Consider the following 23,382-nt stretch of genomic DNA (forward strand, 5'->3'; position numbering starts at 1 on the left):
AACTTCTTTGTCTTTAAGCTCCATATTATGGGACGAAGTAAAAAAAAACAAATTGCTTTATGCACATGTGCTTCGTGGGTATACGCTTGTCCTCATTTCTTTTTTTTTTTACTTAATTCAGTCGTATGGCGAAGATACGCAGGAAAAACTGCCACTCATACACGATAGCTAAAGGTTTGGCCGACTGTACCTGGTTTCATATAGTAGCCGAATTTTAAAAAATGTTCAGTAAAAACTCCTGTTACGTAAGTACGTTTTCCACTGGTCAGCCGGCCTCGTAATAATATGTACCACGTCGCAGTCGGCTAAATTATTCTCTTACGAAAATCTGTAAGGTGGGGGCCTGGTTTTCATGCTGATGCTGGGGAATGTTTGCGCCCTATGTTCACGTGAGTAAACATGTGCGCTCAACCTTTTTCCAAGTTCATTTTTCCTTTTTGAATCACGGAGGTCTTCGAGCCTCGAATTCATATGACACGCGCAAAGGCTCTCGTGAATGCTGCGAAGCGAGTGCTCTCGTCTCGTCAATGCACTATAATTCACTCGATTATGGTAAAATTAAACATTATGCAAACAAAAACAAAGTGTACCTCACGCATTCGAACTTATCAATCTACTTCACACAATATATTCCACCCAATAACCCATGGCTGTAGATATATCCTACTAGCGTACTGTATGTATAATTTTTGCCCTGTTGTTTCTACTCTAATTTCCAGTCAAACGTTTCTTTTGTTTGTTGTTTGAATAGTTTTTGTTGTCATTCTTGACCATGCTACCATATGCGTATTTAGAACTGTATTGTTTATAATAATTTGTTCACATTGAATTGTACACCCTCGTATTTGTTGTCCCCCCTCCCTTATGTAATTCCCTCGGGCCTTTAAGGATGCAATAAATGAAAAGTACTTTTAAAACTCGAGAGGCATCGGTCGGAGCAGTACGAAAAGTACTTTTAGAACTCGTGAGGCATCGGTCGGAGCAGTATATGTATACATTCGTTGCCAAGCAGCCATTCGGCCTTTTCGGTAGAGACGCATGTGTTCAAAATATGGCAGGTTTTTACGGTGTAACGAGTCGGTTCAAAGGAACTGCCTGTTTTTGAACCTCGGGGTGAATGCGTAGATTTCTGGACCGTCGAAGCTTGTGTTTGAAGCTAGGCCGCTCAAGCACAAAGGAGGGATCGTTTCTAAAAAGCGATCCGCGACGAATACAAAGTGCGGAGAAGCGATCGACGGCGGCGCCTATAACGACGCATTTCTTCACAGAGCCGAGATTTTTAACTGCCTTCTGAATCGAACGTGATCCAGAACAAAAGGCTGAGCTCCTTGCCACTCGCGGCAAAACAAATAACTAGGATCAATAAACTGCGAGAAGCGCATCATCTTCGGTTCGTGCTGCTGGCTTTCACGAAAAAGTAAAAGTGAAATAAAGCTGTAAAAGTAGCGGCTGAAGCGTGCAAGCGTCGTCTTGATCGTTCTAAAGGTCTTTGAAGTGCGCAGGGGGGACAGGAGGTCGCCGTCTTTGAACATCGTTTTTTAATAGTGAAAATGTTTTTTTTTTCTACATGAACATGCGACCCACCCTGTTGAGCATTCTGTGGTTCGCGTGGTTTCTATATATACATCGGAGCCCCAGTATCGACCATAAAGTCAGTTTGATGTTCGTCATTCATAACGGCACCGTTTAGTAGCCACGTCTTTCGCATGAGAGCCTTTTTTTTTCTATCAAGCCCCAAGTTTGCTGATTTATCGTTTTTTTTCTTTACTTTTAGTTCTTTACGGAGTGCGCATTCAAACAACCATCGTGTCATAAAGGACACGCGTTCCGCTATACAGTAGGCGTTGGAACACTTTATGCATTATCACCACATTTACTATCACGGACGCACTAAACACAGACAGGTTATGGTATAGTGAAATGCGTTATTTAGTTCTCGTTATCGTCAGGGAACGTAATATTAGCCCCATTTCGGCTTGCACGCTTAGCTTCAGAGGTAAACCACCTCTGGAAATCGCATATAGCGATCACATGCTGTTCGTTGTCTTCAGATACCACTAGCCAAAGGCGAAACCCTTTTACAGCGAAAGCTGTTATGAGGTCACAACAATAAAGGGTCGCGTGCGCTGTAGTTGTCCGCCGCCACCGCCGGTGTCTACCACGAAATGAGAAAAACTAAGTAAATAAAAACTAACAAGGACACAATGGGATTCGAACCTGGGTCCCCTGCGTGCCAGACCAGTATCCTATCACAGTACCACGCCGGTGGTTCATACTCCGTTGTAAACGGACCCCAGGCAGGCTTCATGTCGGTAGAAGAATCACGTTAATATGAGTAATAAAGCGTTTTAAAGCAGCAAAGGAACAACTGGTCGTCACAGAATGCGCATTGTGTAACGATTGAGTGGGTCGTCAAAAGCTCCAACTCTTTACAAAAGTTTCAGGCATTATTCTTTATCGTCCTCTGCCACAGCATCAAAACTTGTACAAAATCTCGTTTAATTTTGTAAGTGCGGGTATCGTGCCTCCCGAAATAATGACGAAGGATGACATAATGACACACGAATTATGATAATTTATTGTGTAGTAGGTAGTTTGCAAGTGTCATTGTAGCAGTTATCAAAATAATGTTTAAAAATGGCTATACAAAGGCCACTCTTCCAGCGATCGCTGTGACCATGCTGCGCGTTCTGCGCAGGCCTGGCTATTTCTTTACTGCGTGATTTCCTGCTCTCATTTGATTTGTTCATTACTTCGCAGTTCGCAGCCAATTTACAGTCGTGAGCAACAAAATATGGGACACTAAAATGACCTTTTAAAGGCCACAACGGCTAAACCCTGCTGGCAAGCGCGAAATGATCAAGTGAAAAGCACATATGGCAATTCAATGCGGCATAATCAAGAGTGCATTGCAAGTAGTTGTTGATTAAACATAAATCTATGGTTTCAGCAGATGTTGCTCCAGATAGTACAGAAAGAACTACGCTTGGTTTGCTCATGAACTTTACTTTATTTTTGTTATATCTGACCTGCATTCAACAAAGGACAAGGCGGCAGAGAAGAATTTTTATTGATTACAAAGGGAGAGTATGAAAGAGGGTGGTTCGGTAACTACATCACACGTAGGCTCCAGCGACACCCTTTGTTCACCAATTATCACGTGTACGTGCTACATTTAAACGTGTTTAGGTGTATATAGGTGTGGCTTCGACTACTATACTCTTGTCTTACATGTTTGTTTGCATCGCAATATTTTCAGTAACTATAAAACAGTACAAAATTATGCCGTAAATGTACACTTACATTACTATTTCCAGCACTACAACACAATAATCCACGCAATAACAATGCTCACAGGTGAAATGTTTGCAGTTACCCAAAACGTCTACGCCTTACACAACTGTTCGTCAAAGTGATGAGAACAACATTGACTATAGGCACCTGCCCGCATTTCAAACACAGCAATGACATTATTTCGGAGTACAGATTAAAGACGCGTTCCTCATGATGGTGCACCATCATTCTCAGGTCTATTACGGGCATCAGCAGAGCGAGAAGATACCGGGCCAGTGAAACAACAACAGGTGTGCATCTTCAATTTTTTTTCTGCCTTTTACCCCCTTACATTGCGTTATATATCTCGCGACACATACTTTAAACAGCCCAAGTGTCCGGGTGCCATCGCATAGCTTCGGATTGCACGCTTTCGCCCGTTAGCTGTATGGCCGTGCCGCGCCTCGAAAATCAGAACCGCGTGATGGGCGTCTCTTACGGAGGCCATTACTCCCAGTGCTCCGAATGTGCCAAGTAGAGGGGAGACAAGAATAGAAAAAAAAAATATCTCTCTCGAGAAGGACTAGAAGAATAGGAGGAAGGGAGGGGCAAGGCGGGGAGCGAAAATCGATTCTCTTGATCGCCACGCCAGCGGCGCTGAGCTTTTTTTCGAAAGATGGGCCTGCATGCGGGATATAGCGCGAGGCTTGCCGCGAGCACGAAATTTTCTTAGATGGCTGCGTCGCGTGAAACGGACGATATGCAAAAACGACCCGTATCGGCCCGAGTGAGCGGCGCGCCCGTTTAGGTCGTTCTTTTCGTGCGGTAAACTGTGGATGATGTTTTTTTCTCGTCACATGTATTTTTTTCGTTCGCCCCTTTGTTTTGTTCGTGTAACGGTATGTCCTGTCATTTTGTGAACGTTTATAGGGTACAAAAATGGCAGCATATCCACGGAGAGAATGATGGAGAGTGGGGCGAAGCATTCGTCCGTCCATGCGTCCGTCTGTGTGACCGTCCATGCGTCTGTTTGTGCGCCCGTCCCTGCGTTCTTTCATGCATCCGCTCCTGCGTCCGTTCATGCGTCCATCCATGCATCTGTTTGTGTGTCCGTTCGTTCATCTATTCAACACTCCAAGTCCCACCATCTCGCATCTTTTTATCATATATTCCCCATATAGAAGCACCGCCATCCAGCGGACATTCCAAGGACTAAACGAGAGGTGGCACACGCACACTTTCTTACGGCCTGCGCTTTGGGTCCACTTCCCACCTTTAACCACCTCGAGTTCATGGTATATTCTAGTTCACTGTATTCATGGCACTGCGACCAAACGCTCGCTAAACCTTTCGAAAACCAAGGAGGTTACGCCCAGCGAGTATAACGTAGCAACCTTTCCCTGTCAGATAGGGCTCAATTTACATGCCAATGGCTGCTAATGAGAAATGAGAGACAGGAGAATTCGGCTTTTACTTTCTTACGGCTTGCGCTTCGTATCTACTTCTCATTTTTAACCACCTTGAGTTCATTCATGGTATATACAAGTTCATTGTATTCATGGCACTGCGGCTCAACGCTCGCTAAACCTTTCTAAAGCTAAGGAGGTTACACCCAGCGAGTATAATGTAGCATCCCTTTCTTGTCCGATAGTGCTCAATGTACATGCTAATGGCTGCTAATGTGGATCGCAGCGTGCGCGTTGACTAAAAGCCGAATGCTCATGTCTCTCATTCCCCATTAGCAGCCATTGGCATGTACATTGAGCACTAGTTTTTATTGTTAAACAACGCACAGAAGAAATCTCTCACTGGCACCACCTTGGAGGTCAAGTGTTATACCAATTTCGGGTATGTGCCACTGGTGGTTACATACGAGGGACGCCCAAGCCACGCCATAAGGAGCTTCGCCCCTAAAAAAAAGTTGACGAAGTTAAACTGAAGACTTGGTTTGCGGGTTCCAACCACACAAAACCGCATTCACTGCATGCTACAAGAGAGACCTCGGGCCACCGTTGTGCAGTAATCTAGTAACGTTAGTGTAGTGGTTAAAGTGCACGACTGCCGTCCCGAAGGATGCGGGATCGTATTCAGGAAGCGGTTGCCGTACTTCGGTGGAAGTATAATGCTAAAGGCCGATGTACCTACATTTAGGTGCATGTTGAAGAACCAGCGGTTAATATTGACGGAACCCTGCACTATACGGTCTTATCTCGTAATAATATCGCTGTGTTGTGACGTACTAACCCTAACTGTGATTACTATTTAGGAGAGACCCTTCGAATAGTTTTGCAGGAAGGAAGGAAAATAGGAGGAAAAGAACGGCAGGGAGGTTAACCAGGCAGCCACTTTGCTACCCTGCGCATGGGAGGGCGATGGGGGGGGGGGAGATGAAAGATAGAGAGGAGAGAGGGAAGAGAGATAAACACAGCACATTCGGCAGCACACGCGCGCACACTGAGTCATAGTCCAGTCTTGTCTTTCTTGGTGTGTGTGACATTGCTGTTACAGCCGCTCGTTCGAGTCCGTGTCGCGTAGGAATTTCAGCAGTGCTTTTGTCGCCTTTTGTTGCAATGTCTCCTATCGAGCGCTTGAAAGAATAGTGTCCACAGACATTTGGCTGTTGTCGATGCGCGCAAGAACGGACGCCAGTGACTGTGTCTGGATGTCATACAACGGACAGTCGCACAGGATGTGGTGTAGCGTCTCTTCGCAACGACAGGTATTCGCAGAGTGCGTTGCAGGCTATTCCTATGATAAATGAACAAGTTTTGCGGACTGGTGGACTATGCAACGCGTATCTAAAGGTAAATACATGAATGCTTTTAAATACCGCGTTAGTTTAAAAACGATTGCCTTGTAGTATCGGTGACCGCAAATATGACTGAATAGCGCGGCTTTACACCAGCACCAGCATAATCAGATGACGCGCATTATTGTGAGAAAACAGGCGGGTCGCTTTCGACCACTTTGTATCCACACGTGTTTTTTTTGTTTTTTTTTGGCACGGCCACGATAAGAATTCCGCCACCGTTGCAGGGAATGGATACCGCGCCCTGGTACTTATTAACGTAACGTTATAGCTGCTGTAGTCGGTAAGCTGCCACTGTTGCTAAACCACGAATCAGGCGCGGCATCGTCTTATATCCGTACACGCGAATGAAGACCGTCGCTAATGCTCTCCCGTTTCGGCGTAGGCTGATTAGAAGGCGAATTAATAGGAGTATATAGCACTGCGTGAAGATGAACTTTTTCCTCTTGGTATACTTGAAATGTATCTGGAAAGGCTAACGAAAGGTCGTAGAGATAATTTAATCAGACAATCCTTTCCCCTCATCGAGCCTTCAGAAGCCGTGGAACATGTGCCATTGATAAAAATTCGTGGTCTCGGAAACGAAGCAAGAGCGCCTCATCGATAAGAGCGCCGAACATTGACGTCTCGCCACGCACCAATATTTCGATAAGGCCTATCGGGTTGCGGCGCACCGCGATGCCGTACCTTTCCCGAAAACAGTCACGACAGGACAGGCATTGAACAAACACGAAGCGTTATGCATATAGTCACTGTACCTTGCACGCATCGTCTCAATCGTTGTCATTCCCATCTGCAAAGCAGCTTGCCATACATGACGCTATAGAGTGATGAATTCTTTTCGGTATTCAATAAAGAGTTTCTCTATCCGGAAGATTACAGTCCCTAAGGATTCTATGTGCATGACAGATTGAAAACCAAGCTGAAAAAATTATCATTATACTCGCAGCCAACCTCAAGCAAAAATCTGTGTCAACGTTACCAGTGTTTTCGGTCACACGCACACATTACTGGCTCCCCTCTGCATCTCGCGTCCCCTCGATGGACGACTCATAACAAAACAAAGTTTTCTTAACTGATACATTATCCGCTAAGATCCGGGAGATCACGCGCCGGCTTGTAGTTACAACGTCGGCGGCAACTTGCCTGCTAAGGCTCCTCGTAGGAGTCCGTAATCCGCGCTAAATGTGTCGTCGTCCCTACACCCACGCTTGGCGCCACATTTCGCCGAACCCCTCGCTGTTGCTTAATTTTTGTTTATTTTTTAATCTGCACGAAAACACGACGCGCGAATGAGAAAGAGGAAATGAGAAGAAAGAGCGTCGACCAAGCTACTGCGCACGCATGAGTGCCTAAAGAGTACCCGACGCTGTCGTGCTCACCGTCAGAGTCAGTGGCCGCATATACCAGGGCCGTTTTCCGAGAAGCTCGGCCAGAGCAGGGCTCTTGGATTCGAGCCAGGCAGACACACACGACGGCGTATAAGCGTAAACGCGTCAACCTCGTCGGCAATTCTCCCAGTGTTCTTGTATTTTCCTCTTGCTCTATAGCCACGTACGTCGATGCCCACTCCCGGCGTTCCGTCGTCAGGCAACGTTGCTTGCGTCAAGTGAGAGTGAGCAGTGACGTAGCCAACTTTTTTCTGTTTCGGGGGATTGAGGGGAGGGGGGGTCATACTTTATGATGTATATTCGTGTGTGCCGTTGCATGTACGCGCGTATATACTATACAAGTGTAAAATTGAAAAGAAAAAAAGAGGAGGGGGTGAGGGAGGCTTAATCCTCTAACTCCTCCTGTCCACGCCACTGAGAAAGAAAGAAAGAAAGAAAGAAAGAAAGAAAGAAAGAAAGAGAGAAAGAAAGAAAGAAAGAAAGAAAGAAAGAAAGAAAGAAAGAAAGAAAGAAAGAAAGAAAGAAAGAAAGAAAGAAAGAAAGAAAGAAACGTGGACGAGGATCAAGAGTAACCAAGACAGAACGGTTTTCGCAAGGCGCAAGATTTCCAACGCGTGGAGCCATTCTGTGTTGCAGTCCCGCCGTGATCCCGCGGCGAAACAACTTCGCGAGACAGCCTTTCCTGGCAAACGGGGCAAATCGTTTTCTTGTGTGTGGTATTTTTTGTTTGTTAATCGGACAAATGTGCGTTTCGCGTAACGCGCCGTCCTTAATGTGCGCACATGAGGCTGCGCCTGTACGCCTGAGTAACATTTCCGCGTTCGTCTAGTAAACCGAGAGTTTGGTTGATCGTTGTGCAGTTGGGTCATTGAAGGAGCACGTGCTAGTGGTTGCCTACGTAGCTGAACGACGCTAGTTTGATTGGATTGGATAAACTTTTATTTGGTCCTCTAAAACACAGATCACTGTCTTGCCGCCACGCTAATCGCACAGCGAGAACGACTCCCCACTACGCTCCAGGGAAGAACACTGCTACAGAGGCTGGGATACCCTCTCACCCCTCAATATTGTGGCGATGAGACAGTCATTGTACCCAAGCAAATACGTGATCAAATAATCGTGGAACCAGTTCCAAAAAACATGCATCCGCTCTACAACAAAAAGCGCCGTCAAGCGCGAGCACGAAAACTCTTGCAGAGAAGTAGCGATCCAGACGCTTACTTTACCGACGTCAGTCTTTATCCTGCGCCACCACAAGGCTCCAGAAAACAAGCATATGCATTGGCAGTGACTAACCAAAGCAAAGTCGTGGCCTGCGCGTCCCTACGCACCAGATCAAGTGCCACCGCAGAGGCAGCAGCCATAGCCTTGGCAATCAGAGAAGCCGAAAGAAGGGGGCGCTCAGCGCATATTTTGACAGACTCACAAGCTGCATGTCGCTTATACCTTAGAGGCACACTTCCAAGGTGCGTCACTGATATTTTGGGGTCCATGTTGATGGAGGCACATGGCGTCACTTGGTGCCCAGGGCATGACGGCCTGGGGGAAGAACGAGGAGGCAAACTGCGTAGCTCGCGGACTTACTGGCCGAGACGCAGGACTCTCCTCAGGACACCTCACAGGGCATCATGAAGAGCAAAGTGTAACAAGCAGGCAGATATTGGAAAACCAACGCCTTACAAGACGCACGTACGCCCCTCCACATCCGAACTTAAGCAGCCAACAAGCCCGGGATCGGCGCCGCCTCCAAACGAACACATACCCCCACATATCAAAACTACACGCAATTTTTCCACAGATATACACAACAGAGGTATGCCCATGGTGTAGTAACCACACAGCCACACTTACACACATAACCTACCAATGTACCGAGCGGCCAGCCAATGCAATATCTAGGTTGGTGCGCTCACTACAAACACTCACAACGTGGTCTTGGGAGGCACGGCTTTCCGAGCTGGCACTGGGGAGCCAACTGGTGACCCTAGACCAGGCCCGGCGAGCCGCTGTGGCCAGTGGGGCTCTACAAGAGGGCTCCACCCGGGATTAGTCACGTAATTTTAATTCTTCAATAATGTTTATTCTCTCTCTCTCTGTCTTGCGGGCAGCTCCCACGTGGGGACTGAGATTCCGAACACAGCAGTGTACACACCTATAGAGCAGGGCCCCAATCCGGTTATTGTATACTGAAACGACGCTAGTTGTGCTGTATGAGATGTTGTATAGACGGTTTCAAGATTGCAAGCGTTGTGCCCCCAAAAACCTTCCGGTCACCTCATTTACCAGCTAGTAACGTCAAAACTGAAAAGACGTTTTCACAATTTTTCGACGGTAAGGAAGTCTCTTATTAGTTTTTCAGATAAAAAGAACGTGCGCAATGTTATAGGCAATCTCTCGTAGTTTTTATGTAGATGAAGAGAACATTTATTTGAATACATTTTGCCAAATTATGGAAGGAAAGTGTAGAAAATCAGCGGGCTATTTTCTAACGCTCTTCTTGCCCACCTATGCTATTCAGGCACACTAGTGGACGAAACCAGAAGGCATCATGGGTCTGCGTTTGTAAACAGTGAAAGTTTCTATACATGGGGGAAAATGCATTCGTACCGCATTTTAGGAAGACCAGCTTGAACTGAGAAAGAAGTGCGTTGAAAGTTTTCGGTGCAAAGCACCTTTAGGCGATCCGCTTCTCGGCGTCTCCATCCTGTCGTCCTCACGGTGTTTCGTGTAGTGACGGTTCACCATAAAGTTAACTCCATGTGATGACGTCATCCTATCATGACATCATGACGACACGAGGTCGAAAAAAAAATTTGTCACGCAATCATGACGTGTCTAAACACTCCAAAGGGTCTCGGCTTGGCGTCTAATGTCGTTACTGTGTTGTCTGGTCACGGCCCATCATAAAAAATAAATTGCCCGCAGCTTCCCTCGGGGGAACACTGAGGAGGATGCGGAGCATATAATTGGTTAACGGGGTGTTAAAGTGCGACTTACTTGGGTCGATGGCTAAATTGGTTAACGTGGTTGTGAAATGGGGTGTTAAATTGCGACTTACTTGGGTCGATGGCTAAATTGGTTAACGTGTTTGTAGGAGGGGGTGTTAAATGAGTGAACACGTACACACGTATGCGAAAGGGCGGCGCTGGTCGAAGGGACGTCGATCATTGTGTTTGTGGCTTCGTTGGAATTCATTTCACCACGACCTTGGACGTCGACGCGCCGTACAAACCAACCGACGAGCGGCAACTGAGCGAGCGAGCGCCGACCTTGAGTATATATACAGCGCGACGGCGCATGCACTGTCAGCTGTCGAATGTTCGAGAAGGGGGAGAAGCGCAACGGCGCATGCGCGCGCGTCAGCTGCCGATGTTCTCGAAGCGCGACGGCGCATGCGCGCGCGTCAGCTGCCCATGTTCTCGAAGCGTGACGGCGCATGCGCGCTACATTATACAGCTAGCGAATGTTCGTGAAGAGGAGAAGCGCACGCGGCGTGTAGAGGAGGAAGGGTGCACAGATGGTGGAGGAGTGAAGCGCGCGCGGTGTGTAGAGGAGGAAGGGATGCACAGATGGTGGAAGAAGGAGGAGGAAGCTTGCGGACGGCGCCGCACTACAAGCCTCGAGTATTAGATGCTCCGCATCTAAAACGGGTAAATTCCCACTACATTCACCACCGGTCCACTAAAAATGAATAAAGAAACAGTTTGCTCAACAAATAGCTGACGGCGTTATAGTGGAGCTGTAACACACTCTGTCCTACATGCCGAATGAGAACTGTACCGGACATTTAGAGGAGGAGGAGGAGGAGGAGAAAGCACTGCTTGTTTTAGAGGAGGGTAACAACCTTCTCTGCATTCTTCGCTCCTACACAGTTTTTTTGCGCGAAGGATTCTGCTTCAAGCCACGATTCCTAACAAATTCTTATAACCCATAGTCATATAGTACAGACGACGTAACGACGACATCTATTGACATTTACTGTCACTTGAAGTGGAAGCTCTACAGACACTTTTCAATAAACTACTTCGTATAAAAATGCTATATTTCAATCACGACGCAACAGGAACTCATCGCACTTATTTTTTTGCATACCGACACACATTGTCAGCGGGAGAAGATTATGCGATATCGAAAGCGTTATTGAATTGATCGCTATGCGTCTGGCAGATATGCACAGTGCTGGCAAAAAATAAATAAAAAACACACCGAAAAACAGAACGACTGCGACTCTTTCGTAACACCCGCTGTCTACTTTATGTCCGGCCAAACTTCAATAAAGACGTTCTCTCTCCCATTTGCGGATACGGCTTACGCAAGCATATTTCTAGTCTTCTCTCTCTCTCTCTCTCTCGGGTCACTGACAATCAAATGAAGAAATTCCTTCGTATTCATTTTAAAGTGTTATGTAATTTTTGCGAGCCGCTATATCCGTGAATATTCATCACTTCTGCGTAATTTTCTCCGGCTTATATTGAACGAGGTTCTCCTAATATGTATATGGTTTCGTAAAACTGGTCTGCACGATTTCGTAGCGGTTGCTGGGAGACCTGATATCGATGACTGCACGTCGCATACTGTCGAAACGATATGAGTTATTACATTCCTTCTAAGGTCCTACATATTGCTCTTCAGTTGGGGCAGACCACATCATCTGGTATTTCCCCAGTTCTAGCACTTTTTAGTCCCCATTCAAGATAATACGGCTGCAAAAGAAAGCATGCGCGGTGTTGCTGTATCTAGCAGCTACGGATCCTTTCGCTGTGACCTTCTTTTTGTGAACACGAGGCCATCTGTGTGACTAACGGCCTGGGCCGAGAGGAGGGGATAGAGATTTTGATAAGAACCCATGCAGAAGCACTAGAGTCTGGACCGATGGTTGGAAGCTTCATTTTGAAAAGATAATCCTCAAGCTCCCATTTTTGGTGCTTGTCAGTACCTCTGTGTAATGTGATGTCATGCACGAAAGCAATCAACCAATCAATCATTCAGTGAATTATTGAGTAAATTAATCAATAAATAATAAGATATAACACGCGAAAGCTGTCATACTCCGCAAAATACCGCAGTACATTCTACATAAACATAAAAAAAGAGGAAAGACAGTAAAACTTCGCACCGATATGTCATCTACACAGCCATATTATTAATAGAAAACAAAACTCCCGCATTCATGTTCATTAGCGCAAGAGAACATACCAGCTGCAACCTAAATATGTGCGTCCCGTTCCCCGTCTTTGCTCTAGGAAACATTTTAACGTGAATAAAACCAGCCCGACAAGTTACACTCCATGCCTTCACGCATCACTATACGATTCGCGCTTAGACCGAACGTGTGTGCCACCATGTACCATCGTGTTTACAATCCCAAAAGAACGGAAACACAGTCGGCGCTAAAGTGGTTAACTTTGATCAGACAAAAGAACGTCGCTCAGGAAAAAAAGCTGACCTCAGCGACATCCCTTAGTGCAACCTCCATTCATCGCTTCATGACCCGCATAAAAACTGTAACGAGTGGAACTAAAGAAGACACAGTCTGCCAGTTCCCACTAACGGGAAAGGTCGGACGTTCACGCGCCGCCATGACGTTACGCCTTTGACGTCGCTCACCGTGAAGCGAGAGCGTGAGCGTGCCTTCCAGGTCTTGTCCCAGTCCGTTGGAGGCGACGCAGTGGTACCTGCCGGCGTCCTCCTTGCGGACCTCGCGGATCACCAGGGTCCCGTTGGCCAGCAGCGACACCCTGGCGCCACCCAGCGGCACGGGACGCAGCTCCACGTCGTCGGACACTGCGCATGCGCAGAAAAACACCTTCAACAAGCAAAAAACACCCTTTTATTAAAATGATGATGTGCAGTTGCTTCCCAAATAACTTTTTTTTGGTTTGCGTAAGCGTTACTTATTTACCTAAAACAACCTTTAGGAGCTAAGCGTGTTACGGGTTATTGAAACATCTGTGGTCCATGCGGCATACACTCTAAGCCAAAAACGACCGAAATGGGTGCAATGGCTGTGTTTTTAGTCCTTCAGACCAACTGTTACTCCCCGAAAGGACCAACTGGAACAAGATGGCCGACATGTTCGAAAACGAGGGAGCAACTGTTAGTCTTAAATTTCTAAGGGAGCAACGGAAAGAAGAACCGCTGTAAGTGCTCTCGTCATAGTGCCCGTGAATAATGAGGAAACGCTGATTAAAAAAAAATCTCGATTAGGCGGCTGAACATTTCGTAATAGGCGCTACATAGGAACATAGAGGGGAGAAAAAAGAGAGACGGGCGCCAATGTGTCTCTTTCTTCCACTCTTCATGTTCCTAGTGTAACACCTGTTACGAAATATTCGGCAAACTAAGGCACCAATTCGCCCAAAAACAAGTTCTTCTAGAACAGTAGGCGACTTCAGATATGTATGTTTCAGGGTTACATCTAAAAGCACAGCATATAGCATTCACTCTTATTCTCTGAATCTTTGTTGTCCTATAAGGGGGAATGCGATTATCCCTATAGGCAGTGAACGGTGGCTCAAAATGTCACGACTATATATACCAGACAGTGAGAGAGTACGGTAGTGTACCGTGAGTGCTCCGTCCATGAGGTACTTTATTCCAGGGCGCGCACGTGTGCCTTCTGTGCTGATGTTAGGTGCAATTTTATGTCATAACTGTTAGTCCATTTTTCCATGTTTCCCAATAATAAGGTTGTTAAGACCACTGACAAACCACCATGATACGTGTGTTTTGATTTGTGAAAACCTCTTTTTTTCTAGAGTGTAGAGTCACAGACACTGTAACCACCCTCTAAAGATGTAAAATTGTGTACTATGTATACCACAAAGAACGAAAAACCGAGACGCTGTTGTATGGGCCATGGTGTTGAGCAGGATGAAGCCAGTTACAGCCAGTGACATATGTCATCGTATGGGGGGAGTATCAAGGGGTTGATATGATATTGATTGATATGTAGGGTTTTACGTCCCAAGACCACCGTATGATTATGAGGACGCCATAGTGGAGGGCTCCGGAAATTTCGACCACCTGGGGTTCTTTAACGTGCCCTCATATCTGAGCACACGGGCCTCCAGCATTTCAGCCTCCATCTAAAGTGCAGCCATGGCAGCCGTGATTCGATACCGCGACCTGCGGGTCAGCAGACGAGTACATTAGACACTAGACCACCGCGGCGGGGCGTATCAAGTGGTGAACTCAATGTAATACACAAGGAACCCCAGTACTTTCACTGTGATTGCTCTAATTTTATTTTTTCAATTTTTTTCCCTCTCTTTCCTCTTTTTCGTCTTTTTTGTCCCCTTCCCTTATCTCCCTGTGTAGGGTAGCCAACCGGATGTCTTTCTGGTTAACCTCCCTGCCTTCTCCCTTTTTGTTGCTTCCTCCCCTTCGCTCTAATTTCACTTCACTGGAGTGATCGCTCACACTGAAATGCCCGCATTTCTCGTCTTATCGAGAACATTATCATTTTCCGCCATCCACCTGTCGTTCGCGGGCATCGAAAAGAAGACAAGAGTATCGTGTTCTCTGCTGTATACATTTATTTACTCCAAGCTTCGCTTTGCGGCGGAGAACAGGACGCGTCATCTACCAGAGAGCAGCAAACAACAGCGTCGACACGTATGTTCGTTTTTCGCGTTACACCGTCCTACAAAGCTGTCGAAACGCACCCGGTTCGCGCCGACAGCCCCCAAGGAAATCTCTCCGCGAAGCAGCGATGGTTTCGCGGCCATTTTTGGCGTGGCGTACACGATCGCGGCCGTACAATCCCGATACGAGACAGGGCCCCGACGGACTCGGGTTAGGGCGTGGAACGTGAGTGGCGTCGGTCGTTTGGCTTCGCGGTTCGCGGAGTGCTTTCGATTTGGAACCCCGGGCACCGCATGGCACACACGGGGCGGGCGCACGCCGGCGTCGGCGACGACGTGCTTTCAACTGCACTCCTGGGATCGTTGGACGCGTCTCGGCTCCCCGAAACTGATTTATCGTCGCGGTGTTTTCCGCGCAGCCCTTTCCTAGCATCACACACCGCACGCGATGCTTTCGTTTCTTCTTTAATGTTGGTAGCGTTGAATGGCGGAGGGTATCACGGGTGCCGGAGGTGGCAGAGATTGCGCGCAGATGCGTTTAGAGTGCCGTATGTTTGCTTTAACAACAAGTAATCAAGAGAGAGAGAGAGAGAGAAAGAGAGTGAGAAAGGAAAGGCCGGGAGGTTAACCAGATATTGGCATCTGGCTTGCTACCCAGCGCTGGGGGCGGGGAAGTAGGGGCAAGAAAGAGGGGGTAGATAGAGAAAAAAAGAAATAGGAAAACGTAATCATAATAAAACGTAATCAAATCAAACGTAAACGTAATCAAGTAATCAAATTTGTAGTTGTACAGTATTACGTGCCAAGACCGCCACGTGACTATCAGGCGTGCTGAAGTGTGGTAGACTATATACGTACCGACTGACTTTCCCCAACCACCGCTTCTTAACGTAATACTAAACAATTGAAAGTTGATGGCTTGATAGAGAGAAAAAAAGAAAAATAAACCGAGATACGTGTTTACTCGATGCGTTAAAATCATTTCATAGTCGTGTTACAATAGTTACTCTCATTCCAACATGAGAGCAACATGAGAGCAACATGAGAGTAACATATGAAATACGAAAGAGGATGAGCGAGAAAAAAAAATAATAATGAATGCAAGCGTTATCGAAGTTGAACTTTAGCTAAACGATAATCTTTACGACGAGGGCGCCTCTTCCTTCGTACGTGTGATGCTCAGGATATACTATAGTGCCTTTATGTAGCACCGACTGCTATATTCTTTTAAGCTGCAGCATGAAGACCGCCAACATAAGAAAAAAATGACTTGAAATCAAACTAGTTCTCAAGAGAACACTTAAACTTCTTCATTTTAGGCAGTAAACTAAAAGAAAGGTATTTGCATATATTTAACGGGGCATTTTCATTTCGGAATGGAAACATCTTGTGGACCATGTACATGTTGCGTGCCGCGTACGATACGAACATATGCGCGATCACTGGTGTTTTCTCGTTCGAGAGTTATTTCTCACTCATTCATTTGTTACAATGATTCATATGAAATTTGAGCAAACGAGCCTAATGCATTGTTAGTCAGTATACGCACTCTACATATAGCTTTGGAACAGTACGAAACACGTGCCAGTATATAATGTCCCTTCCATTAGCACGAATACACGTATAACCCACGAGTGAATGGAACTCGAATGAACTGTAATGTATTTGGTCGTGTCTGATGCAAAGTGTATCTCCCGAGAGCAATCGGGGAGTGATGTGACGCTGCTGGAAGTCATAAGCCTAACGATGCGAACAATCATTTGCTGCCGCACATAGAAACAACGCGAGAGCAACAACTCTAACGAAAACGCAACTTGCAGGCAACGTTAACTCATCAACAGTGTATAGCGGCAATATAGAGAACGACGCAACGAAACAAAGCGGAAAATACGCTATTTCGCCGCTTAGTCTGCTGCGAACGCTGGGGAAATCGATCCTGCGTGCAAAATTTCTTGCATTCTGTATACGGACAACGCCTTCGATGAACTACATCGTGCAGCACTTCGGGCACACTTACCGCGCGAGCGCTAATGGACGCCTAATGAACGAGCGTCGCGGACGGCTTGTTGGTCACAACTCCCCCCCCCCCCCCCCTGTATTCCCGTCCCACGCCCTCTCGCTGTGGGTCGTCGTCACGCTACACGCCTCGCCGTTGCCCGCATAACCCATTCGCCTAATGGAAGGCCGTTCCCTCGCTGTATGTACGGATGCCGTACACAATGCGAGTCCGATATGCGGCTCCACCATCGGTGACCGCGTTGTTGGGTTCAGCGCAGTCGAAGTTGCGATCACGGCAATGCGCCAAGATGTTTGTATGAGTGGCTCTTATATACGCTTGAGCCGTAGTGGTATAGTTTATAGTGTCCGCTCGCTTGGATGCGGACTATAAAGTGAGACGACGTAGTAGCGCAGTACCGGAAATGAAACAAGTGCGTGTGTGCGTGTTTGTGCTCAACCGCACGAGTACGAAAGGTGGGAGGGGGTCGCGAAAGCCACAAGCACATGGTGGCCATCCGAGTCAATATGGAAATGTATAAGCTTCCCGCAAGCTGTTATGGGCTACTGATAATATGTGTGTGCATTGTTCATCCTGCTGTTATGTCTGAAGTTATGAAAATAAATAAAAAATGTAATAGACATCAGCAAATACATGGCGTTCAAGGGTACCACGAAAAAAAAAAAGCTTCTGTCGAGGACGTATAAAATGACGAAGTGTCGAAATAAAACCGCAAAGCAAGCCTCACAGATAAAGTGGATTCCATCAGTTAACTAAACCCGTAGCCACCTGTAAATTGTTCATAGGCTGTTACTGTCTGCATTGATGTAATTTGCCGAACTACAGTTCGCTGTTGAGAACGCGGCAAAAGCTAAGCCCCTATAGAATATTCATGAAAAAGAAAATTCGAAAATGTTTACCTAATGAAATAAATCCGTACGATTCTTCTGTATAGCAGCGCTTTCGTTTCAGATGCCTGTCACTTTTCGTTTTCATTCAGATGCATAGGTACGCAAAAACTGAAGCCTATAATTTTGAATTATAACAAACTGTCCTTCTATCAGAGGGTGTAGTTCCCTTCATCTGGCATAACAGGTTATTGATAACATTATTGTTGCTGTACACGTAGGGCTGCCAACGGGGGGGGGGGAGGTGTCGCTACAATATTACCTAAAAAGCAGGGGCACAAAATTCGTCCCATACATTGATTAGCAGGGAAGGGGTAGGGAGTGGGGTCACTGCGACAAACTTTTGCCTCCTCCTGATAAAGAATTCTGCGCACGGCTATGGCCACACAGTCTAACTTCGCCCTGATTGAAAGTGTTCCCTCTCACCAGCATGGCAGCAACTTATGCAAACATCTCCGCGCCTAGACGTTTGCATAAGTTATACAGACAAACCAGCTCGAACCGAAGCTTTGGCAACAACGCCTGCTGGTTTAGCTGGCCCGGTGCCTGTTCCATCCGCGTGCGTTGCATGAAATTAAACTATAAAGCTTTCTAGACACGCCCGCCGAATGAACTACGACACGGGAGTCGGCACGGACGAGCCAGACGAGCCGTCGCTTCTGCCGCCTTTGTTTCGCTATGCATATCTTCACAGCACGATGCTTCCGTGCATGTGCAAAACAATACGCGGGCTGTACATGCACACCACTGTTATCGGCGATCAGCCAAGCCACGCCGGCGGATGCGGGCGCTCATTATCATGGGAAGCCGTATCCCGTCCCGGCTCGTACACTGCACCAGGGGCGCATAGCCGAATACAAAACGAGAGAAATATATGGCAAGGGTGGCGGCGATTTCCTTCTCCCTCGCGGCCCGGCATTTCCCGAATGGGTCGTCGAACTTCCGACGCCTGTGCCATGCCCGGGAGGACAAGCGATACAGCACGAAAAGGCAAGTGAACTTCCTATTTAGGACGTATTCCGAATGTGTTTCGGCTGTGTTTCTCAATGTTAACTTCATCTGGAAGTAGGGAAGGCTGACAGACTAAGGCGTACTAAGGCGTGCTAAGGCGTACTTTGGACTATCTACGGCGTTTCTAAAGTATTTGATACCTTCGTGCGCTATTTTCGCTGTACTTCTGACGTTCTCAGAACGTATTTCGGACTGGAATTCATTTCGTACAATTCGTTTCGGCTGCGTTTCTCTATGTTAACTTCATCTGGAAGTATTTAGGAAAGGCTGACAGACAATGGCGTACTAAGGAGTACTAAGGCGTACTTTGGACTATCTATGGCGTTTCTAGAGTATTTGATACCTTCGTGCACATTTTCGCTGCACTTCTGCTGTTCTCAGAACGTATTTCGGACTCGGATTCATTTCGTACATTGAATGCCTGTATGCCAGAAGCCAAAATAATTTAAAAGCGAATACGAAAATTAATGTTGTACGGTGAAATATTGAGCGTATTTTAATTCAAAATCAAGCATTCACCATGTTAAAAAGAAGGCTGAGGACGTAACCCACGTAAAAAAAAGAAATCGGGAATGGGGGGGGGGGGGGGGGCATGTTATAGCGTGAATTCTGTGTCCCTGTTTTTTCGTTTACGTGGGTTGCGCCCTTACCGTTTGTTCAGCGTGAACCAACTATAGTCCGTTCTTCAGAACGAACCAGCACGTTATAGCATGCACCATGTGTCGGACTTGAAGCCGTATGCTCGCGCAATACCACTCTTGCCAAACCCTCTCCGGATAACTAATCAAACGACTATTACGGCACTATTATATATATAGGCTTATGCAACATATAAATTCTGGCCAAACCACGTTAAAGCCCACAGTGCCTCCTAAATATGGCATAATAATGACGGCGGGATTGGAAATGATCTTGCCTAATATATACCAACGACTTATTTGCTGAGCCATGGTTCTCGAAACAGCAGCGCACAAGAGGGCATGAACACGTGCATAACAAATGACGCGAAACACATGCACTGTGACAGATTACGTGTGGCCACAACATTTTGATGGACTCTTCGATAAGCCTGGAGCATTTCAGTCGTTTGAACCTTGAAATTGGGGGGAAAGGGGGGGGGGGGTGACAAAACATTAAGCAGAAGCTCGAGATGCTCCTTGTAGACGCTAGCTTGGTGTTGTCATTCTGCAAACAATATTCTGCATAACCAAATTCTGTGGCTGAAGGAGTGGGCGAAACCACCAAGCAACGTGGCGACCTTGATAGGTGGTACTTTTTTTTTCCGAATTGAGAAGTCTGAGGTTGTGGACTTGCAGGGGTGATAGTGGTTATACTGCAGCATTTATTAATGACGACAGCTTTCTGTTTGCATACTCGAATACAGAAATTTTTGCCTGTATGTGGATTCAGCCACAAGGTTGAAGTTTAGGCACTTTTTGAAAGTCCAGCCATCCTTAACTGGTGGCTGCATTCATACTTGTAAACATAGTCGGTCAAAAAGCAAATATTGCGCATATCTGAGGCACAGCATCGATACGTAAGTATTAGGAGGAGTGTTCCTTTACTAGAAAGTACTTAGATACGTAATTCTAAATGCCGTAGTGTTTCCTAGGCTGCACTGAAATTGCGACGCTATGCACGAAAGACAGCCGGCAGAAGACTATAGTCTTTCGACGACATTCGCAGCAAAGCACGCGGCCAATTTTAGATGCGGAGCATCTTATACTCGCGCCTTGTAGTGCGCCGTCCGCGCCGTCCGCGCCGTCCACACCGCTTCTCGAACATTCGACAGCTGACGCGCGCGCATGCGCCGTCGCGCCGTCGCCCACTCTTCCACCATCTGTGCATCCCTTTCTCCTCTACACACCGCGCGCGCTTCACTCCTCCACCATCTGTGCACCCTTCCTCCTCTACACACCGCGTTCGACATCTACAATTCTCCTGATTCTCCAGTGGACGCGCATGTGGCGTCGCGCTTCGAGAACATTCAACAGCTGACAGTGCATGCGCCGTCGTGCTGTATATATATTCAAGGTCGGCGCTCGCTCGCTCAGTTGCCGCTCGTCGGTTGGTTTGTACGGCGCGTCGACGTCCAAGGTCGCGGTGAAATGAATTCCAACGAATCCACAAACACAATGATCGACGTCCCTTCGACCAGCGCCGCCCTTTCGCATACGTGTGTACGTGTTCACTCATTTAACACCCCCTCCTACAACCACGTTAACCAATTTAGCCATCGACCCAAGTAAGTCGCAATTTAACACCCCATTTCACAACCACGTTAACCAATATAGCCATCGACCCAAGTAAGTCGCACTTTAACACCCCGTTAACCAATTATATGCTCCGCATCCTCCTCAGTGTTCCCCCGAGGGAAGCTGCGGGCAATTTTTTTTCTCTACTACTCTTATTCGAGTGTGACAGCACTGCCAACGCGCCTCTCAGCACGTGACTGGTCTCACGCTGACGTACACGTCATTCTCTTGAGGGCCACCCGTCAGCGACGGCACAATAAATCGCCACGCGTTATTCTACTTGCCAGCTCACGTTGCCAGGTGGGCACTGTTGCCAGAACTTTGTCAGCGCAGACAAAGACACCGTATTTATGTCAGTGCTTGTGGAGACTGCTTGGTGAACGACGAGTTGGCTACGGTGCGGACTCGGAATGCCCACGGCAGACAAAAACGGAGGTGGCATCCCACTAAGACTTGTTCAGGAAGCGTACCTTCCCACGGTAACACGCGCTATGATAAAGTCCACGCTTCGAAACGTATTTATCACCTAACGTGTTTCCGTACGAATAGGTCACAGGGCACGTTGAAGCTGATCTCTTTGTCTGCAGAGGCTCACACAAAGCATTCCGAGGTCGATTTCAGACAGAAGTGGCAGCTTTGCGTATTCCTTAACAAGCCATATTTACTTTGCTTAAATTGGCCGTAGGTTCGCTCTTTGCAGGTGTAGATGCTCGCACTTATGCAACAATACAGTTATTTTTGAATTTATTATAATGTTCCAATACAGCTGAATTCTTATTTACAGTTTTATATGACTGTCTGTATATGCCCTACTTTAATCAGTACAGGTTTTACGGGTACTCCCTGTTCCCCTTTGACCCCAGGAAACGCTTTTATTTGTTATTGCTACAGTGAAACTACTTCTGAAACGTCGCTTTCACTTCTCATGAAAATATTAGCATTCACGAAGATAGAATTTAACATGCTTGCTTCTATATTTTTTCCCTTGTGATCACAATCATGTCCTCTGTGAATGCACGTTATACGCACCAGAGAGACAGTCTCTGAAGACAGCCTTAAATCTCCAACGGGACTATAGAACTAGGAGTTCACACATATTCTGGGTCCATGGCAAAGCAGCTCCAGTGCGTCACAAGCCCCAAACGCACTGCTGACTTTCTTGTGGACCACAAACGTGAATGAAACTTTGTAAATAGTGTAGTACACGTGTGTGGCTGTATGCATTAAGTGTTTATCACCGTATATATCATAATCATTACCCAGTACCTGAAGTAGCGTGTCAGGCAAAAAATTCAGATAAATATTTCCAGTTCTGTATTAAAATATTTGTCTGTCTCTTTAGAGCGATAGTTTCATCATCGCACTCAGAATTAGAGATGCCCAGATTATGCTGGCTTCATCATCATCATCATCATCATCATCATCATCATCATCATCATCACCACCCTGACTACGTCCACTGCAGGAAAAAGGCATCTCCCATGTTCCGACAGTCAACTAGGTCCTGTGCTTGCTGCTGCCATTTTATACCCCCAAACTTCTTAATCTCATCTGCCCACCTAACTTTCTGTCTCTCCATAACCCGCTTGCCTTCTCTGGGAATCCAGTTAATTACCCTTAAAGACCAGCGGTTATCCTGTCAACGCTATACAAGCCCAGGCCATGTCCATTTCCTCTTCTTGATTTCAACTATGATATCCTTAACCCCCATTTGTTCCCCAATCCACTTTGCTCTCTACTTGTCTCTTTAGGTTACAACTACCACTTTTATTTACATTTCTTTTCATTGTGTTGGCTTACATAGCACTAAAGAAGAGTTAACACCGCGCGACTGGCAACACGACTCCCCCCACGCGAAGGCGTTTTTCTACGCGGTGGTGTCGTCTCACCTGTCTCTTCCCGGGACCAGCGGACGGTGGGCGTCGGGTAGCCGACTGCCAGGCAATCCAAGGACGCTGGCCCGTTGAGCGCCGATGACGTGTCTCGAGGTTTCGTCACCCACTCGGGAGCCGCTGCACAGACCAGACAGAAAAGGGGTGTGTGCGTGAGACAGAGAGACGATCACTTCCTTCACGTAAGCGTGAGTCTCGCGTTACCACACATTGTTCGAGGAAGCGAGAGTGCAGCGAAATGAGAGATGTAGCCACGAATAC

General features: G+C 46.8%; 1 protein-coding gene across 2 annotated transcripts in view; it reads right to left on the reverse strand.

Moving 5' to 3' along the window:
• The window catches only part of LOC119174635 (cell adhesion molecule Dscam1-like), a 141,091-nt gene that overhangs the window by 23,195 nt on the left and 94,514 nt on the right, over window positions 1-23,382 (reverse strand). For both annotated transcript variants that reach the window (XM_075895337.1, XM_075895338.1), the window contains exons 3-4: window positions 23,119-23,241; window positions 13,081-13,257 (exon numbers count right to left, since the gene is read on the reverse strand). In XM_075895337.1, coding sequence (XP_075751452.1) covers window positions 13,081-13,257; window positions 23,119-23,241 — 300 coding nt within the window. The remainder of the gene's footprint in view (window positions 1-13,080; window positions 13,258-23,118; window positions 23,242-23,382) is intronic.

Source organism: Rhipicephalus microplus, chromosome 5, assembly GCF_043290135.1.
Source record: "Rhipicephalus microplus isolate Deutch F79 chromosome 5, USDA_Rmic, whole genome shotgun sequence".
Lineage (NCBI taxonomy): Eukaryota > Metazoa > Arthropoda > Arachnida > Ixodida > Ixodidae > Rhipicephalus > Rhipicephalus microplus.